Source organism: Morchella importuna (assembly GCF_003444635.1).
Source record: "Morchella importuna strain M04M26 chromosome Unknown Morimp01GS008, whole genome shotgun sequence".
Classification (NCBI taxonomy): Eukaryota; Fungi; Ascomycota; class Pezizomycetes; order Pezizales; family Morchellaceae; genus Morchella; species Morchella importuna.
The window spans coordinates 666953-687705 of record NW_025763405.1 but is presented as its reverse complement, the minus strand read 5'-3'; the positions used below and the strand labels follow the sequence as shown (position 1 = coordinate 687705).

Here is a 20753-nt window from a genome sequence, read left to right as displayed (position 1 = left end):
CATCCTCTCTTCCTCCCCCCAAATTCTCTCCCACTTCCTTCATTCCCCCACTCACCCATCCTTCTCCTTCCATTCACAACTGCCGTCTTCACTTCTTTATCTTAGCAGATGGTCATCCCCAGAGAACCTAACAGCTTTCATCTTGAACCTACCTGACTCTTTTTGAAACTCGATACCAACAACTACAACCTCTCTCTACTTCCACCCTGGTCTCAACCCGAATCCTTTACTGCAAGTCTTCCGCCACACTCTCGTACCTCGTCCCATCCTAGAATTCTATCAACAGCATCCCGAACCTTAGCCTCTGTGCATAAGATAGCAAGGCCTCTCTCCCCTTGTACCACCGACCATTATCTACCTTTGTGGATAACAAAACACAATGTTTCCCCGTGGTCGTAGACCGCCCACCACCCCCGGTGAGGTACCTCTCCACCGACTCCAGCGTCAGCGCGGTGCTGGGAGAAAACCAGCTGAATTGGCCATACCATTTGTCATTGTGGGTGGCCATGGCTCACCCGTCACACACCGCACCCCATCACCTCCCCCAGACTGGCCCAGCGACATGGAAGATCTAGAACCGCGAACTCCAGTGGCAGAACCTACTCCCAGAACACGAGATCGTATACGTAAGTCCTTCCTTACCTCTTTCTTTGATTTGCAAGCTACTAACATCATTCATTGATTAGCTACTCCTCACCCTGGCGGCTTCTCTCGCCATCGCTCATCGTCAGCCCCTCCTTCGGCGGGCTCGGGGTCAAGGAACATGTACTACTTCGACGATGGAGAAACTACACTGGTTGCGAGTGATCAATCGGATGAAGTATCTTCACTGACACTTGTAGGGGAGTCTTCGTTTTCTGAATATGACTCCGATGACTCTGATAATTCCAATGACGAGGAGTATAGTGATGACGATGATGATGATGACGAGGAGAACGAAAATGATGAAAGTGACAATGATGAAGAAACGGGGACCTACTATATGGAGAGTCCAATCCAAGAGCAATACGCAAGAAGGGAAAGGACCTTCGAGGTAGAGGTAAATTTTCCGTTTCTCTCAACAATGTCTGATACTTGGATTAACTCATACACTTGTATTATGTATAAGGTTTCGGAAGAAGAATACTTCCAAGAAGAACATGAGGAACAGGAAGAAGAAACAAGTGTCGAGTATGTCGAGATTCCTGAGATTAGAGAGGAGGAAATGGTTGATCAAAGTGAATTCGATCTTTTGATGCTGAGCGCTGTCGGAGCTCGTAAAGCTGTAATTATCCTGTCGCACTTAGTCATGGGAGTGTCTTGCTAACCACACGCCGAAACAGCAGGATTACGTGCAGAACGTAATTCAAAGCCCAAATGACAGTGTGATTGAATATGCGGAGGATAGTGATTACAGTATGGAGACTGGGGTCAGAAAAATGCCAAAGGTGAGGACTTCTATCCCTACTGGAGTTCCGTAGATCACCCCAGCATCTAGAGAAACAAAACTAACACCTTAGTCAGGGGCAGCTCAAAGGTTCACAGCAGTCAGTTGATGTTGGTATTGAGGAGAGCCGGTGGCAAGCACCGGTTATTCAAATGGTTGAACAGGTGGCATCAGGCCCAACCCCGTTCCCTGGCACCCCACCTGCACAGGAAAATGAGTTTATCAGAACAAATCCAATCCCTGTGGAAGATGGTGAACGATTCTTGGATTCTCGAGGTTGGTGCCTCCACTTCATGATCTACTTGTCTCCCTCAAGATTCCATCAGCCAATCATGTATTAAAGCTAACGTAAAACCAGTGTACGAAGACTCGCCCACCCCTCACGGGAATTCTCGATGGTTTGGCCGTCCGTTGGAATGGACTCCTGGAAAGAACTTTTTCGAGGGACAGGAGCAATGGGCGTCTGATTGGGAGGGCCGAGCGTTAGGTTCCCCACTCAGTTGTAAAGGAAACCGCCGAGTGGCCGTTGAAGGACCAAAAACGGAACTCCAGCCAGCAGCACAGGTTAAGTGTGAAGACAGTGAGCTTACGCCATATGCATCAGAAATAGAGGAAATTAGAGAGAATACAACAATCGAGTATGGTGAGGCCGAACTGGAACCATACACAGTTGAACCGGAGGTGGAAATACGAGACACAGCCGTTGGGCATAACAAGAACAAGCTTGAACCCTACACACATCAACCAAACATTGACGACCTTGAGCCGTACACGCCCCAACCAGAGGTGAATAGTGAGAACATAACCATTGGTCATGAAGATGATAAGCTTGAGCCATACACGAATGAGCTGAAGTGGTATGAATGGGATAGAAATATTGTGTATGAAGGGGGCGAGCTTATGCCATACACACCTGAACTCCGGATAGATAGACAAAATACAAACATCATCCACAATGAACAAAGCCTTGGACATCCAATGTCCGCAGCTGAGATGATTCTCCGACAGCGCGATGTTCGCCCTTCTCTTAGGCACACTTTATCAACGGCAATAGAGGAGAAGAGTAATAGCGAAACCAACGAAGACCACTATTTAGGTTATTCGCCTGTTTATGCGCCTCAAATAAATGAGCCACTCGTGGGCTCGGAAAAAGTTAATGAGAATTCGTTACATCAACTACCTGCCGTAGGTGACAGTGAAGTTGGTATTGGCTACGGTGGTGGCGACGACAATGATCACATGGATGATGATGATAACGACAGGATGTATGCATTTGGGGCAAAGATATCTTCAGAACACAGAACTACTCCCTTTGAAGGGCGAAAAGTAAGGCACACCGGAAGTCCTAATGTTTTTAATATGCCGCTCCCTCCTCCGTCCGAATTTGACAGCAGCGACGAACGTCCATTATCACCCATCATCAGTGACCACACAAATGCTATTATGACTCTCCCCCCTCCATCCGACTTGAACAGCGGTGACGAATGTCTGTTTTCACCTATGCATACTGGCTGCATAACTACTGCTCAACCTCAGGCCCTGCCTGCTAATAATTGCGGACGACCGCGTCCGCAGTTACCACCGCCACAACATACTTATACTATGCCCGACTATAACGAGAGGAATGCTATCTCTCAAAGTCAGAGGGATAATTCTGACTTCTCATCTCCCCCAACAGTGGGATGGGGTACTTTATTACCCGAAAATTGGAGTAAACTGCCGGAAATGGTAAACGATTATCAGGAAGGGATGGATCAACAATTGTCATGCGATGGGGATGATGAGGAGTCTGAAGACGGCTCCCGTGATTCAATTGCGCACGCCAAATATCCACCCGCCAACATCGCACCTGACTCAGCTGTCGATGGCACCCGGGGCAGTAACCTCAACAATTTAGATCCCCTCCTCGAGGCGGAACAAGGACAGCCTGAAGTGGACAATAGCGCAGTTGAAGAAGGAGAAGAGGGAGAAGAAGAAGAAGCGAGGGTAAATACTAATCGGCGGCTGTTCGCCCTTGTAGACACTACCGTTGATATCCCACAAAACTCGGCGCGTCCTCAAGCTAGGCCATCATGGCTGAAATCAATTCCAAATCCTGCAGAGGTCCTGCAGGCAAAGCTACCCACTCCCGAATACACTGATCTCGGAACATCAATTCCTGCATTCAGAAATTTGAAGAAAAAGGATAGAAAGGTTCCATTGACGAAGCCTATAATCACAAAGCAGCACCGAGTGAGGAAAGCCCATTCCCATAAAAGCATCTTTGGTTTCGATGACCCCATTGTTACGAGATATTTCGAAGACAGAAAGAAAGAGATTCGTGATGCAGCTAGGGAGGCCTCAGCGAAGTTCGAGGCCCCTTGGTTGAAAAGAGTTCAGATTCCTCGTCCGAAACCTTGGTACTTGATGACTTGCATCGATGATGTTCCAGAGACTTTCATGGGCCATATCCCAAAGACTGCAAACTATGAACCTATCAGCACGACACCAGCAAAAATAAATAACAAGCGCTGCGCCTCATGGGACTCCCGCGATGATAACCCTAAGAAACAACGTGTTGATGCAGGTCACCCCGATGAACCTCTCAAACGCCATCACGACATGTTGAACAAGCTCATGAAGAAACGCAAATACAAATCCCCTGGGATTTTCAAGAGTACGGAACGCTTTCCGGATGGAACTCTTGTGCACCCTATTGATACATCACACCGTCTTGACTGCTTTCTTGCGGTTGCAACCGGAAAGGAATTCTGTTTCCCCGCGAAGGAGCAGGAAAGCGCATGGGAGCACTGTGGACAAGAGGCAATGTTTGGGGAATATGGATTGGTTTCAGAGATGGGAATGGGTGAGAAAGCAAGGGAACTTTGGGCTGGGAAATCCGGGAAATAAGGGAAATTAGACCAGGTACCGCAGAGATATTTCTATCTCCTGGGGCGCTGGTATACGGCTGTGGTTAAAGAGTATCATTTTATCATAGTATACAGGCGCTTTCTTTGGAATCCGTGAGTATATTATTAGTTAAAAGAAGATCTCTATCATGAATAAATACTGTTAAAATAAATTGATCGGGTTCTATTTAACCTTTAACTAACTCAGGGTCGTCAAAAGTTAAATATTCTGAGCTGATAAAATAGAAACCTTCAATTCTCACTTCGATCTTGACGAATCGCTACGTCCGCTTTCGTCTCTGCGACCATTTCCTCCCCATTTTAATTTTCAAAGCCTCCATCGCTAGTAACTACTACCACCGCTCAGGTTGAAAGGCAAGGAAGGAGAAATGAGACCAGGCTTTCAGGTTGAAACAAAGAAATAAAAGGTTTCGGGCCGGCATAGCAATTTTGAAGTTTTTCTTTACCCCCCCGCAGCACCCCCGAGGTTCGTGAGCATGTGGAAGACAAGGCATAAGGGATTGGCAGAGTGGTTGTATGACATGAACTTGGTGAATAGTCTAGATCTTTCTGGTTTTCGTGGGTTTCCACGGCATTGGGGGGGGTTTTGATATGGGTCTTCAGGCATGGATGGGGGCAGCGAACTCCGGGTGACATATATAGGTACGAGATGTAGCCTACCATGGGCCCTTGAGAGCTTTCTAGATTTTTCTCCTTTTTTTTTGCCGCTGCTTGAATGGTAAACTTCTTTCAGGTGCGACTTTGCCATTTCGAGTATTACCGATCAATATATCAAGAGGATTAGTTTCGTTGATATGCATAAGAAAATCAGAATCCTTGAAAGCTCGGGATTTTTGAATGTTTTTCTTTACTACGTAGTGCAGAAGCTCTAGCATAAAATCACGATCGGCTAGCGATGCTTCTTTCGCGGGTCGTGAATAGGAACAAATACGGATAGCCGGGAGAGGCTTTTGGTAATGCATGCAATTAATGAATTAAACAAAAAAAAAAAAAAAAAAAAAGGCTTTTGGTAAGACTGTCCCAAACATGGCCTTTGTTTTCCTTGCAATGAGGTTCCAGCTTGTTTCTACAGTATTAAATGATAGATGAAGTGTCTAGAGCTCTTGCGGGCATACTCGAAGCTCCCACAGACAGTTTTCAAAAGGTTCGCCCGTTGGCGGGTCGTGTTGTATTCTTTATCACCACTCATCACTCGGTCTTGGCAGAAATCACTATCCAGGTGTACAGAGAACGACAACACGCCAGAACCACCATGCACCGCCGGAAACAACAGAACGATTATGTTTTTGTAACAAGTGATGCCTGCCATTAAGAAACACACCGAAGAAAATTCATTCGCCGCTTGCAGATCAGTCGGCGGCACGATGATTCAAAAGCCGTTCACATCCCCGCTTTCGTCCCACTTCCTAACTGGAAAAAACAGAATATTTCTACTCCTCTAGGTTGTTGAGATCCCCTACCAACAACCATTTACTTTGAGCCAGCTTCCGGCTAGTCGAACTACCCCTCCCCTCCGTCAGCTAGTTGCTATCCAGCGTACTCCTTTAAAATTCTCGTTCCGCTCAAACACTGCAAAGGGAGTTGAGGTTAATCCCTCCACTATTCCGCCGACATCCAGTTCTCCGATCTCCAGCATCAGTCACAACACAATGTTCACCGGCGACTCTCTCCTCCCCGATCACGACGTCCTCTGTGGCTTCAAGGTTTTAGTAGACCCGCATCGGGAACGACAGACGTTCCGCATGATATTCAGGCGGCATTTGGCCTGCATGCGCCTGCTCCTCACCGTCAGGGCGTTCATCAATGCCGAGTATGTAACATTTCTCAGGTTTCATTCCATCATTAATACTATCACATATGAGGGAGCTATAATTACGGATAATGAGTTCGATATTTATCCGGATTATGTGCCGTTAGGAGGGGGGCTAGTAGTCCTGGTGAATTATAGCCCGAACGGGACCGATTTGGTGGGGTATGAGACGAGCAGGTAGGCTGGTGGGGGGACGTTCTGGCTACCGGCGGTGGAGTTCTTGTGTTGCTTGAGGAGCGTAGTGAGGAGTGGGAGGAAGGGGAGAAGATTGAATGTGATTTGGAGTGATAGCTACTCTAGAGTCAGTTATGAAGACAGGTTAGAATTTGAAAATCTTTTATAAAAATCTTTTAATCAAACATCTTGCACTGGTCTTGGAGATGCCAGGGGTAGTGTGCATATACTGCGTTGAAGTCGGCACGAAGCTATCAATGTCACACTAGGCACTCGGGTAACGGGCATCTCGTAGGAAGATTGATTTCGGCTTATAGAAGCGCAGAATTAGTACAGTCTCGAATGTTCCGATCCCGGAAGCTATGGATATTGCGGGCCCAACCTTTTATGATTCCATCTACGAGTTACAGATCTAGGGGCATGGGGGATTTTGTATCATAGGTGTTAAAATACGCCGTGATAAACAAGGAGGAAGACGTGTTCATTTCCCGAGCCATGAGTTCAGCTGTTCCAACAACGACAGCCCCCCATCCTTCCTACCATCCTCCCCTCCCCCAAAAATAGACGTCACACGAAAACAGGTTAAATCAGAAAGAGCAAACACCAAACTGCACAATGGATGATGGCTCTAGCAGAGAAATCGCTTTCAGAACTTAGCGGGACTCTATGTAACCAGGTCTTCAGGGTTAGGGTTTAGATATTGTGGTCTACAAAAACAAAATACCAAACTGACTCATTTTGGAGGTCAAATTGAACCTTTGGGCGAACATTTTTGGGGGCACCTGTCAGAGGTGGGGGCTATGAAAGGTTGGACAGGCTGTATGACTGGGGAGTATTCGGAATTACTCTAGCTTGTGCGAATATTGGATAAATCTTTCGCAACTTTCAAAACCCTGGATGCAAAAATAGCCCTGTTTCTCTGTTTCCTTGTCCGCTAAAACAGGGTACGCGTAAGTTAGAATCGAGCCGCATCTCTTATATATCCTATCTCCTATCTCTTACAATATAAAAGGTAAGGGCGAAAAGCAATTTTGCAGACGATGGCGGGTACATGCTGATTTACCAAAAACCTAATGAAAGGAAGAAAAGAAGATGGAAATAACCATTTCCATCCGTCTCAGATTTGTTAAACGGATCCGGCTAGAAGCCTGCTGAAAACAGCTGATGAGATATTGAGCCGTTGTAAAGGGAGGGAAGATTGACTCCAGGGCGTCACTCCCCTGTGAGATTCCAATACCCCTATCGGCGAGACAGTAAGACTCAGACCGATGAACGTATATATCTCCCCGAGTACAGATTTTGCATCGATCATAGGGTCCCAAATAATAATTTGAGACTTGAGGCAGGCCAACAAACGAACCTCCAGCAGACTTTCTAGAGGTTAGAAAGGCTAACCAACACTGAGCAGGGACAACTAATAAATCAACTATAATTCCAAGTTTAAGGTCATGGATCCAGTTATTGTTACCAGAAACATATTTAATTTCTGTACTGTCAGACATAGGCCTAATGATAACCAAATTTATTCGCAGCTAAACCTCTATGCCAATGACCGATTTACTAATTCACACGGTATAGGTTTGCGGTGGTAATACCGGGGTACCTGTAGTAAATGCGGAAAAAGAAAACCGAGGCATATCAACAGAAAGAGAATGCCACCAACAAAAGAAACAGAAAACTTTCACATCGTCGTAACTACCTCCTCCAATCTTTTTTCAACCTGCGAGTTCCATTCGCTCGCACATCTTTCCGCATTCAATACTGTCATTTCTGCGACTTTCAGCTCCTCTAAAAGTGCTATCGGTATCCCCTGTCTATCCCCATCCCCTCCAATCTCGGATTGCACATTTCCAAACCCCGCCAACATCCTTAGTACTTTCTTTTGAGCCTGAAGTAACTCTGTCATCAACTCGATCGTTTTTTCTCGCAGCCCCCACACTGGCCTCATGTTGAACTTCGACTTTATTATCGCTTCTGCCTCCCTTCCCAGTACTCCCCACATCTGGAGTAGAGCTCCAAGCTGCTTCTCCACCTCGTAGATTTTGACTTGCAGGACTACAATGTGGTTCTCGGAGCGATCTTGGGCGTCAAACAAGACACTTAGACTGGCCAGGGCCGCTGTGGTTTGGAGGCCGTATAGGGTAGGGTCAGATTCCGTTGCGCAGCGTACATCATCCGTTCGCCTGAGGCACTGAATTTGTGGTTCAAGTGTGGCAAGTTTCTCCTCATACTGTTGAAGTGTATTACGGAGTTGAGTGAGATTGTGGCGGGTGATGGCGAGATCCCAGAGACTATGGGTAGGAATGAGGGGGATGTTCATGTTGGTTCCTGTGGTTATCAATGTGGTTGTATATATTTTCGAAGATTGCCTGTGGTGGTTTATATAAGCGGAAGCCTGTACCACCCCTTTTTTCGTGGGTGCAAAACCTATTCCTGCAGGAGAGCTTGGCTAAATTCTTCCTGTAGCCTTGAAAAACCAATCATCACGAATCTGGAACATAACGGGGCAGCACCTCTCTTATACACCCTGAACACACACAGGACCATTCTTGATATGAGACTTTCAATGAGAGCTCTACCCCTCTATCGACGAATACATATTTCAAGCAAACACCCCAGTCATGCGGTCGTACCTAGCCACAGCAACTGGTGACTTGAAGAGATTCAACCGAGTCCCAAAATCGAGGATAATCTCGGACCTTGCATTCAATGGTTACCGCGCTGCATGTTTGTTTTTGGCGCGTTGGAGATCTAGCTTGCCTTATACACGTGTACAGGTAACGTTGTAATAATGCATAATAGTTCACTTCTTTCTTTAATTAACCTGAATATTAATCCGCGAGACGTACGTAGCTGCCTCTCCGGCTGATGTATTCCTCCCTGAGTAAATACTGAATTACATGTATTGATACTCTATGTGTCGGCGTAGTAAGATGAAAACGTTAGGTTGGTTCCAGGTGACAGGGCAACTTGAATAGAGCTGGTGAAGGTCCAGTAAGAGGGTTGGACAGGACCGGACAAAAAAGGTTGGCCGACCGCGAAGGCAAGGCGAAGGCAAGGCAGTTGAGGGTTATGGACCTGTAGCTGTTGTTATCAATGCTCGAGTATAATAAATTCCCATACCACACGCTTCAGTTGTGTTGCGGCTATATGATTCTCAACTGCGATGCATCAACGTCCATGATGCACTGTGTGGGCATCCATCGATGGTGAAGAACTACTTAAAGATAGGTAGTAGGATAAGAATGAAGAATACTCGTGCGGGGTGAGCGTTTGACAGCACAAGTATCCAATCAGCGGCTCTTGATGCAATATTCCGAGATGACTAACAGGGCCTCGCTGTTTCGTAATCCCTGCCAAAGCCGATGATTCTAACTCTAGAGATATAGATGTATTCCAGCGTGAGTAGATGTATCCTAGCTCGTTTATAGAGTTCAGGGCACAGTAGCCTGATAAAGCTCAAGCATCAAGCCACAACTACTTCCCCGGTAACTGCAGATCTCGGTCCAACCCCGTGCCCCGAGGCGTATGTTATTCCACTTCGAGACTGTAGGTGTACTCGAACCCTAGCCTGCATACATCAGATAGGACCCCTGGGCAGGAACGATGGAACTGGGTAAAGTTATCCGAGAATCCCTGACATGAGACGAGACAAGCTTTTCAAATCTGTTGTGCGGGGTAGGTTCGGCCTTCCCAGTTGACGTTCAAGGCGCATCGTGAATTCAGAAGCACTGCAATGCGGTCGGAGGGGAAAAGTGATTCTGTCGACGCAGCTAAACAGACCAGGGTGACGGGGCATGAGACCACAGGTGGTGTGTGTGACGGAGGAGAAGTCAGAACGGTCACGGTGTCCATGTCATTTAGGTGTGTCTACGACTGTTTCTTGTGTCTGTGCCTTGCTCAAGCTCTCCGTCTTTTCAACTTCCAGCTTTGTTTTCGTCTGTTGATCTGAGGCCGAGCTCTCCCCTGCAGGCTACGATTCACGCAGAATCCATATGTCTGTACTTCTCTTTCTGTTCAAAAGTGCAGTGGAAATACTACACACCACTCCACGATCCTTGATGTGTAGCGACCGAGGCACAAACCTGGAGATAAAGATGGGATGATTCCTCGGCACTGGGGAATTGGGAAGAAGGTGGTTCTGCTGAACCTGAGTAGACAAGTGCCATCCCTCTTGTCGGTGTTTTGGTTGGTTGTATGTCCAGATCTAGGCTGACCGAGCTAGAAGACCTCCGCGACTCCGAATATGACTGTCACACTGCAAGGCCAAGTTCATGTATTAAACGTGTGGCATCAGGGCACCTCTCGATTTGGCACACAGATATGAGGGCGGTAGGCACTTACCACTTGTAGCTGCGGTCACTGGGGGAAGAGCTCCATTCCTTATCGTTCGACTTCACCTAACCCACCTACCTCTTGAGAGCCAGCGAGAAACCATTTTGCGCCCAAAGTTGATACGATTTCACCTAACCCACCTACTTTTTAAGAGCCAGTAAGAAACCATTTTACACCCAAGGCTGATACGCACCGCTATAAAGACTCAACGCTCACACCTACCAGCCAGCAACACATACAACACACAAGACTCCCTCGTTCACTACCTATTTCACATCAACAATAATATTCCAAAGGTAGGTCATAGAGAACCTTGAACAATATTTTGGCTTCCCTTCTCCACAAAACATTAGTGTGTTTGAATAATTTGTTTCACGTGAAGAAGCAAATAAGACATATACTAATAGTCGTTAAAGGAATATTTGTCTCCAAAATGTCGACAAACTGGGCAATTGAAAACACGCCTCATCTTCCTTCCAACCAGCGCTACTCCTGGATGGAGGTTCGTGGTGTCTGGAGACGTGCTGTCGTCCCGTTTGACCGAAGCACTCTCCTCCGTCCTGGTAACTAACATTGCTCCGTTCGGCGACGAACATTCATCCTAAACATATCACGAATAAATGTCTCCCAAATATATACTAACATGTAAATATATTTTTAGCTACCCATGAGCTTCCGGACATCCCTGGCGGCCGCACTGAACGTTTCCAGCCTCAATACCACTCCAGGGAATTCCTCAACGTGCATGCAATCATCCAATACCACTTTGACTGTTCCTGGTTCAGTGTTTATGCTACCAGCACGCCTCCTGGATATGTCGAAACTGATTGGGTCTCCATCATCCGCGAGGTCAACCGACCCCCGCAATACATCGACCTCTCTGACTCGGACGCCTCAGACGCCGGCGATCATAGTATCAGATGCCTACTCTGCACCCGTCGTCAACTTCGCGTCAACTTTGTGGGCTGCACCCATGGGATGTGCAAGTCCTGTGTCAAGAAGTTGTATTGGTCCAGGTGTGCGGATTTTGATCACTGGCCGGAGGGGATCAGATGCCCGTGGTGCAGGCATGAAGTGACGGAGTTGGATGTTGGTGGGGGGGAGATCGATAGGGTGCCGACTTATATACTGTATGTCAGTATGCGGGCACTCAAGAGGCTCGAGAACGCGAAGATTCATAGGATCGTTCCAGTACATATGAGAGAGTGGGCGTTAGAAGCGTTTGTATTCCTTCTCCCATTATTGTGTCTTTATTGATGCTAATTTTAAAGTAGTGCCTTTAAGTTTTCGCTCCCGAAACACCGTTACATGTTCGAGAACCATGATCACGATGCGCAGGAGTAAGAGGTACCTTCCTGACGTAGGAGTTATCGAGGCGGAAGTTGGAGTAGGGCAGAGATATCAAAGGTTTACAGGAATGATAGAGTACGGAATATCGTTACAGGAATGATAGGGTACGGAATATCGTTACAGGCATGGGGGTGTGGTCTAGGATGGGGTAACTGGTGGTAGGATGGGCAGAGTGTTATACAATCTGAAAGATCTTTTAGGATGGAAGCGCATGATAGGATGGAAATACTGTACAGATCGGGAAACCGAAAGACATGTACGGTCCTCAACTATAGGATTTGGCTAACTATCCTGTCTTTTACGATATCATAAGTAGCTACAAAGTTGAATAAAGCTACGTGTTCTTGTTTTTTTAGGGTGATTGTTTACGCCGTGTAAGTATGATACGAAATCTTTTTCTCGTATATCTCGACTTCAATGTTCTCCTCGCACGGCATTTAGTTTCCTAGTTATATTTACATACGCTATATGTATATACCCAAAGTCTTTCGGAGTCGGATTTTCACGAGACTCACATCTCTCTGGATTTACCGAACAATTTACTTTGAGATTTTATACCTGTAACTGTAAATCTCTTTCTAGATACAGCGAATTTTCTACCTCGTACGCCACTTAATTTTTTCCACTGTCCATTATCGGCCACTTCAGCCTCAACACTTTCTTTATCGCCGATACGATAAGATACGATAAGATAAGATAGCCACACCAAGATCTCAACGGCGGGTCGGTTTGACATTGGAATTCCAGCATTTACTGTGCTACTACAACCTACAACCGGGCTCACATCTGAAGGCTGGAGGTTTGAAATCTACATGTACACAATGTTGCCGCGTTTTTTGGGGTTTTTGACCCCTGATTTTTGAGACCTTCCCGCCCTCAACCGTCCAACCTTTCTTTAATTAGCTAAACTTATTTATTAGATCCTAATGGTATAAATTTATCTTTGTTTAAGAATTATTCCGAGACGCATTGTCGCTCGATTCCTTCACTGGTGAGATCAGAACGACAGCCTAGTGCGCCAATCACACAATCTCACTCGGCATTGGGCAAATCACGGCGTAGCACTCGCGTCATATGATATCACTCGAGTCCCTATTGTTACACCAAGACAGTTTAGCGCATCCCTGCTGGTGGTAAGGATGCTACCGTATTCCCGCCGCAAAAAGAAGTGTAAAGGGAAAAGGTGAGGAGGGTTTTGCGCGGTTGGAATAACGAATCCTATAATTATCGATATCGCTTTCAAAAAAAAGAAGGAAAAAAGCGAATGTGCGGTGATCGTTTTTCACACAATACCAAATCATTGATTGCAAAGGAGGCGGTATAACTTAAGCGGTCGTGACCACGCTGAGATCTTCTCCATCGGAGTTTTATTTCCTACCCAATTCCAGAATTTTCAATAACTAAGATGTATGTTGTTTTAGTGATCTTTCAACCTGTTTGGGGCGGAGCCACGGGGGGTGTCTTACACTCGGGTGTCTGCAGATTAAGTATGTATAGAATCTGTCTCAAAGGAAGTCCTTCCCGGGTACTGTTTGGGGAAATAGCCAGTGCTAAGCAATAATTCTGTAGCGTTTATACTGATGATATTGTAAACCGGATTCCCTTGACTTGATGGTTTGATGATGCCCTCAAGTCTTCGGAGAATCCTGCCCTATTTATACATGTTGGAACCTATGCCAAGGCCCGCTTTCTAATACTAACTGATACAACGATAATAGAATAAGATGATGCTCCCGAAGATAACCCAGATAGAAAAGCGCCCCCGCATAGTTCCGTCCCCCATTCTAATTCCGACACGTAACCATGAACCTTGCAGTTGCCAGTCATCGGGCTGTACCATACTATTATCCTAGACCTACTTCCCTAAGTAGAACAGCCTACAGCCGTAAGCCCCGCTTCCTATTCTATTTCGGGTGAGACACCCAATAATAAGCGTGCCGTCATGATAGTATAATACTAGTGTGGTGACACCGCGTGCCCCCACACTACCCGATACCTTTCTATGCTTGTCCTTTCGTTACCCGACCGTCCTCGCATCACAGCCCGTCACTCGTATTCCAGCGCTGTCCTAAGTCTCTGGGACAGCGCTCCGTAGTTCCTGTAACACTACTCCCCCTTCCTAGACGTCGCCCTCGACTGTTAAAACCCTTCTATGATGAAAACCCTGTGGGAAAAGTCATAGAGTGGGCAAAGGTATCGAGCTTAGTCCCGCCTGTTCCGTTGTGGTTTGTGAGCCCGTTCGTCATCAATCGCTGGCCCTCGACTTCGCGTATGGGGTCGTACGTTCGAGGTTGGCTGGAAGTTCTCATCCGCTAATGCCTCTTGTGGCTCGGGTGTTGCTAGTCGTTTTCGTATGTTTTGTTGCCTAGTAGGATCTGGGTCCTCACGATAGGGCCGCAGCAGCATCTCGTGGAATACGTCATGAACCTTCCATTCTACCGGAAGTTCAAGGCGGTAAGCCCGATTGCCTATCACCGCTGAGATCGTGAACGGTCCTGTGAATTTGTCTGACCACTTGGAGTATCCTCCTAGGTTCCGAGTATCCAGCAAGACTTTCTGACCAATAGTGAACCGCTGTACTGCTGGTCCTGGTTTTGACGCCATCCTGTCGAAAGTCTTCTGTAGCGTATCTCTCGCTAACTCATGAGCCGTGAGGATCTCGTCCAAGTAGTTGTTCCCGTTGGCATCTAAACGTTCGATCTCCGCATCCGTAGGCCAGTCCGTCCGAGGGTGGAAGCCATAGTTGCAGTAGAACGGTGATTGTCCCGTCGACGTGTGCTTCGCGTTATTATAGGCGTATTCGCAGATAGGCAACAGGTCCTTCCACTTCTTGCCTGTTCCTGCCGTGTATGCCCGGATATATCCTTCCATGTGCTGGTTGGTCAGTTCTGTCTGGCCATCGGTCTGCGGGTGGAATGATGTTGAGAGTCTTCTACGAATTCCCAATCTTTCCGTGATTGCTGTGCAGAATGCTGATACGAACTGTGTCCCTCTATCAGAGACGATGCTCCTAGGAAGTCCGTGGAAACGCCAGATGTCTTTGACAAATGCGTTAGCGGTTTGTTCCGCGTTGATTCCCGTCATTGGAATGAGGTGAGCCATTTTTGTAAAACGGTCCACGACTACCAATACGTTACGGAATCCTGACTTCTCCTTTGGCATTTCTACTACGAAATCCATTGAGATATCAGTCCAAGGTGTGGTGGCTAACTCTAGGGGTTGAGGGAGTGACAAGTGTCTCCGACGTTGCTTGGCTCTCTGGCATACGTCGCAAGTCTTGACGAAGTTGGCTACATCCGTGGACATTCCTGGCCACCAGTAGTTCCTATCGATCAACTCAAGGGTTTTATCCCTTCCTAGATGCCCCGCTACGGGTCGATCATGATGTTCTTCGATGACCTGCTTGACCGCGTAGCCCGGTACTACCCATCGACCATCGTGGATGGGGTCATTCGAATCGGGACTCCATTCAGCGGCAGGCTCTACCTTTACGATAGCAGCCTCCGGTGGTCCGAAGATCTCAAGGTTTGAGTCAGGGAGGTGTTCATCCGGAACCATCCTCCGAACCCATCGTCTTTCCTGTTCATACCAACCCTGTAGTAGCTGAGGCAGCTCTACGCTCGGTATGTCGTACCACTGATCCAACTGATTCCATTCCTCTTCGGGGTTGCCAATCATCTCAGACCCAGTTTCTACGCTGGTCCGTGATTTTCTGACAAACTGTTCTGCGTTGAGTAGCTGTTTTACGGGCTGCTCACGCATTACTCCCCCTTCCATTGCGAACTCCGGACGCCTTGTGAGTGCATCTGGCTTGCCGTTCTTTTCGCCTGGTCGGTAATAGATCTTGAAGCGAAAAGGTGCTATCTTCTCGGCCCATCTGGCTTGTCTTCTCGACGACTTCTTGGTCGTTGTGAAATACTGCAGGTTTTGGTGATCCGAATGTATCTGGATAGAGATGTCCGTCCCTTCCAGCCAATGTCTCCAAGTCAGGAGTGCAGAAACTATTGCGAGCATCTCCTTGTCATAGATCTCATAGTTGACTTCTGCCTCATTGAACTTGCGAGAGTGGTAAGCTACCGGATGTAGAATACCGTCCTCGAACACCTGAGAGAGTACTGCGGCCTCAGCCCAGTCACTCGCGTCAGTTTCCACGATTGCTTCGCGGTGTTCGTCATAGTGTCGGAGTATTGGAGCGGACGTAAATCTCCCCTTGAGCTCGTCGAACGCATCTTGCTGTTCCCTGCCCCATTCCCATACGGCACCTTTCTTCAGGAGATCGGTCATAGGTCTGCAAACCTCAGAGTATCTGTGGATAAACCGTCTTAGGAAATTGGCGAAACCGAGGAAGCACTGAAGTTCCTTGACCTTGGTTGGGGCTAACCAACCCTCGATCGCTTGGACTTTCTTCGGTGATACACGATTCCCTTTTCCTGATAGTATGAATCCCAGAATTCTATTTCCTGTTGATACCATTCCGTCTTCTCGAGGTTTCCGTATAGATGGTGTCGTCGCAGTCGCTCCAAAACCTCCCGTACAAGAGCAGTATGCTCTTCTCTAGTCTTTGAATACATTAAGATGTCATCCAAGTAGACTACTACGCCTCGATCTAGCAGATCTTTGAATATGGTATTGACCATGACCTGAAACGACGCAGGAGCATTGGTCAAGCCGAAAGGCATTACCCTATATTCGAAGAGGCCGTATTTTGTTCGGAAAGCGGTTTTCCATTCTTCGCCCTTAGCAATCCTAATCAGATTATAGCCATTTTTCAGGTCTATTTTCGTGAATTAGAGTGCTCCTTTCGTTGCGTCGGCCAGCTCATTCATGAGCGGCAGTGGGTAACGGTTCTTGATCGTGATCCCATTCAAGCCACGAAAGTCGACACATAGCCGAAGCTTGCCGTTAGCTTTCGGAACGAACAGGACGGGTGCTGCTGCTGGGCTAGTGGAGGGGACTATTTTGCCAGAGGGCAAATTCTCGTCCATATATTCCCGGAGTGCCTTGTCTTCAAGTGGAGAGAGCGAATAGATCGGTCCCCACGGAGGCTGCTTTCCTTCTATAAGAGGAATGGTATGATCCCATTCAGGGTGATCAGGTAGTCGAGCGGCTCCTTCCTTGGAGAACACGTCGGCGTATTCCTGAAACTCCACCGGTATAGCACTAACGAGAGCCTCGTTTACCGATGCTCTTGCCCAAAAGGGGTGTTGCTCGATCGTCATCTGCTTCTTGGGTGACGCCCTCAACAGCCTGATGACCAGCTCTTCTGGGTCTTGGTCGTATATGTCTTCGACTGATACGAAGCATCCATTGACTATACAGTTGTTGCTATGAAAGCTCACACTGTTGCGTCCCCAATGGATGGTTGGTTGATGCCCCTTGAGCCATCGATGTGGTATGACGAGGTCCTCTCCTGCAAACGAGCCAACCTCACAGGTGATGGCCCTGTCTAGATGGTTGCCGATGCGGAGGGTGAGAGGTTGAGTGGTGTGAGTGCCGGAGTTGGGCATAGGGGTACCATCGGCCTGTCTGATGATGAGAGGCTTTGGTCGAGGTTGAGTGGGTATTTTCGCACGGTGGATACAGTCCCAGGACATAATCCAATCCTCCGTGCCACTGTCTAGGAGTGCGTTGACTGTTGCGACATGTTTGGTACTAGTTGCGGGTAATCCCAAGAGATCTCGATCTCGAGGCGAGTTTCCTGTGCGTTGGAAGACATGTTGGTATGTTGGTTCTGTAAAGGGTTTTGTATTGGTTTTGGATGTGGGTTCGTTCGATGGATTCTTGTTGAGCGCGGGGTGAGGGGGTTTATTGTTAAGGAAAATGGCTAGTGCTAAGCGATAATTCTGTAGCGTTTAAACTGATGATATTGTAAACCGGATTCCCTTGACTTGATGGTTGATGATACCCTCAAGTCTTCGCAGAATCCTGCCCTATTTATACATGTGGGAACCTATGCCAAGGCCCGCTTTCTAATACTAACTGATACAACGATAAATAGAATAAGGTCAAGCTCCCGAAGATAACCCAGATAGAAAAGCGCCCCCGCATAGTTCCGTCCTCCATTCTAATTCCGACACGTAACCATGAACCTTGCAATTGCCAGTCATCGGGTCGCACCATACTATTGTCCTAGACCTCCTTCCCTAAGTAGAACAGCCTGCAGCCGTAAGCCCCGCTTCCCATTCTATTCCGGGTGAGACACCCAATAGTAAACGTGCCGTCACAATAGTATGGTACTAGTGTGGTAACACCGCGTGCCCCCACACCACCCGATACCTTTCTATGCTTGTCCTTCCGTTACCCGACCGTCTTCGCATCACAACCCGTCACTCGTATTCCTCACTGTCCTTCGCCTCTAGGACAGTGCTCCGTAGTTCCTGTAACACTACTCCCCCTTCCTAGACGTCGCCCTCGACCGTTAAAACCCTTCTATGATAAAAACCCTGTGGGAAAAGTCATAGAGTAGGGAAAGGTATCGAGCTTAGTCCCGCCTGTTCCGTTGTCGCTTATGAGCCCGTTCGTCATCGATCGCTGGGCCTCGACTTCGCGTATGGGGTCGTATGTTGGAGGTTGGCTGGAAGTTCTCATCCGCCAATGCCTCCTGTGGCTCGGGTGTTGCTAGTCGTTTTCGTGTGTTTTGCTGCCTAGTGGGATCCGGGTCCTCGCGATAGGGCCGTAGCAGCATCTCGTGGAATACGTCATGAACCCTCCATTCTACCGGGAGTTCAAGGCGGTAAGCCCGATTGCCTATCACCGCTGAGATCGTGAATGGTCCTGTAAATTTATCTGACCACTTGGAGTATCCGCCTAGGTTCCGAGTATCCAGCAAGACCTTCTGACCGATAGTGAACCGCTGTACTGCTGGTCCTGGCTTTGACGCCATCCTGTCGAAGGTCTTCTGTAGCGTATCTCTTGCTAACTCATGAGCCGTGATGATCTCGTCCAAGTAGTTGTTCCCGTTGGCATCTAAACGTTCGATCTCCGCATCTGTAGGCCAGTCCGTCCGAGGGTGGAAGCCATAGTTGCAGTAGAACGGTGATTGTCCCGTCGACGTGTGCTTCGCATTATTATAGGCGTATTCGCAGATAGGTAACAGGTCCTTCCACTTCTTGCCTGTTCCTGCCGTATATGCCCGGATATAACCTTCCATGTGCTGGTTGGTCCGTTCTGTCTGGCCATCGGTCTGCGGGTGGAATGATGTGGAGAGTCTTCTACGAATTCCCAATCTTTCCGTGATGGCCGCCCAGAATGCTGACACGAACTGGGTTCCTCTATCAGAAACGATGCTCCTAGGAAGTCCGTGAAAACGCCAGATGTCCTTGACAAATGCGTTAGCGGTCTGTTCCGCGTTGATTCCCGTCATTGGAATGAAGTGAGCCATTTTCGTAAAACGATCCACAACTACCAATACGTTACGGAATCCTGATTTCTCCTTTGGCATTTCCACTACGAAATCCATCGAGATATCAGTCCAAGGTGTGGTGGCTAACTCTAGGGGTTGAGGGAGTGACAAGTGTCTCCGACGTTGCTTGGCTCTCTGGCATACATCGCAGGTCTTGACAAAGTTGGCTACATCCGTGGACATTCCTGGCCACCAGTAGTTCCTATCAATCAACTCAAGGGTTTTATCCCTTCCTAGATGCCCCGCTACGGGTCGATCATGATGTTCTTCGATGACCTGCTTGACCGCGTAGCCTGGTACTACCCATCGACCATCGTGGGTGGGGTCATTCGAATCGGGACTCCATTCAGCGGCAGGCTCTACCTTTACGATAGCAGCCTCCGGTGGTCCGAAGATCTCAAGGTTTGAGTCAGGGAGGTGTTCATCCGGAACCATCCTCCGAACCCATCGTCTTTCCTGTTCATACCAACCCTGTAGTGGCTGAGGCAGCTCTACGCTCGGTATGTCGTACCACTGATCCAACTGATTCCATTCCTCTTCGGGGTTGCCAATCACTTCAGGCCCAGTTTCTACGCTAGTCCGTGATTTTCTGACAAACTGTTCTGCATTGAGTAGCTGTTTTACGGGCTGCTCACGCATTACTCCCCCTTCCATCGCGAACTCCGGACGCCTTGTAAGTGCATCTGGCTTGCCGTTCTTTTCGCCTGGTCGGTAATGGATTTTGAAGCGAAAAGGTGCTATCTTCTCGGCCCATCTGGCTTGTCTTCTCGACAACTTCTTGGTCGTTGTGAAATACTGCAGGTTTTGGTGATCCGAATGTATCTGGATAGGGATGTCCGTCCCTTCCAGCCAGTGTCTCCAAGTCAAGAGAGCAGAGACTATTGCGAGCATCTCCTTGTAATAGATCTCGTAGTTGACCTCTGCCTCGTTGAACTTGCGAGAGTGGTAAGCTACCGGATGTAGGATACCGTCCTCGAACACCTGAGAGAGTACTGCGGCCTCGGCCCAATCACTCGCATCAGTCTCCACGATTGCTTCGCGGTGTTCGTCATAGTGTCGGAGTATTGGAGCAGACGTAAATCTCCTTTTGAGCTCGTCGAACGCGTCTTGCTGTTCCCTGCCCCATTTCCATACAGAACCTTTCTTCAGGAGATCGGTCATGGGTCTGCAAACCTCAGAATATCGGTGGATAAACCGTCTTAGGAAATTGGCGAATCCGAGGAAGCACTGGAGTTCCTTGACCTTGGTTGGGGCTAACCAGCCTTCGATCGCCTGGACTTTCTTTGGTGATACTCGGTTCCCTTTTCCTGATAGTATGAATCCCAGGAACTCTACCTCCTGTTGATA

General features: G+C 47.9%; 4 protein-coding genes across 4 annotated transcripts; 3 read left to right on the top strand and 1 right to left on the bottom strand.

Annotated features, from left to right (window-relative positions):
- Window positions 1-379: 379 nt before the first annotated feature.
- Window positions 380-4315, top strand: LAJ45_03692 (uncharacterized protein; the record flags this gene model as incomplete). Its single annotated transcript, XM_046113277.1, has 5 exons — window positions 380-626; window positions 687-1264; window positions 1323-1427; window positions 1504-1702; window positions 1785-4315. The coding sequence occupies 5 exons, from the start codon at window positions 380-382 to the stop codon at window positions 4313-4315; spliced, it is 3660 nt and encodes a 1219-aa protein (XP_045973570.1).
- Window positions 4316-5984: 1669 nt separating this feature from the next.
- Window positions 5985-6326, top strand: LAJ45_03691 (uncharacterized protein; the record flags this gene model as incomplete). Its single annotated transcript, XM_046113276.1, has 1 exon — window positions 5985-6326. The coding sequence occupies one exon, from the start codon at window positions 5985-5987 to the stop codon at window positions 6324-6326; it is 342 nt and encodes a 113-aa protein (XP_045973569.1).
- Window positions 6327-8000: 1674 nt separating this feature from the next.
- LAJ45_03690 (uncharacterized protein) lies at window positions 8001-8639 on the bottom strand (the record flags this gene model as incomplete). Its single annotated transcript, XM_046113275.1, has 1 exon — window positions 8001-8639. One exon carries the CDS (start codon window positions 8637-8639, stop codon window positions 8001-8003), a length of 639 nt encoding a protein of 212 aa, XP_045973568.1.
- Window positions 8640-11087: 2448 nt separating this feature from the next.
- LAJ45_03689 (uncharacterized protein) lies at window positions 11088-11998 on the top strand (the record flags this gene model as incomplete). The annotated part of the gene is made up of 3 exons (XM_046113274.1): window positions 11088-11217; window positions 11316-11874; window positions 11929-11998. The coding sequence occupies 3 exons, from the start codon at window positions 11088-11090 to the stop codon at window positions 11996-11998; spliced, it is 759 nt and encodes a 252-aa protein (XP_045973567.1).
- Between the last annotated feature and the right edge of the window lie 8755 nt (window positions 11999-20753).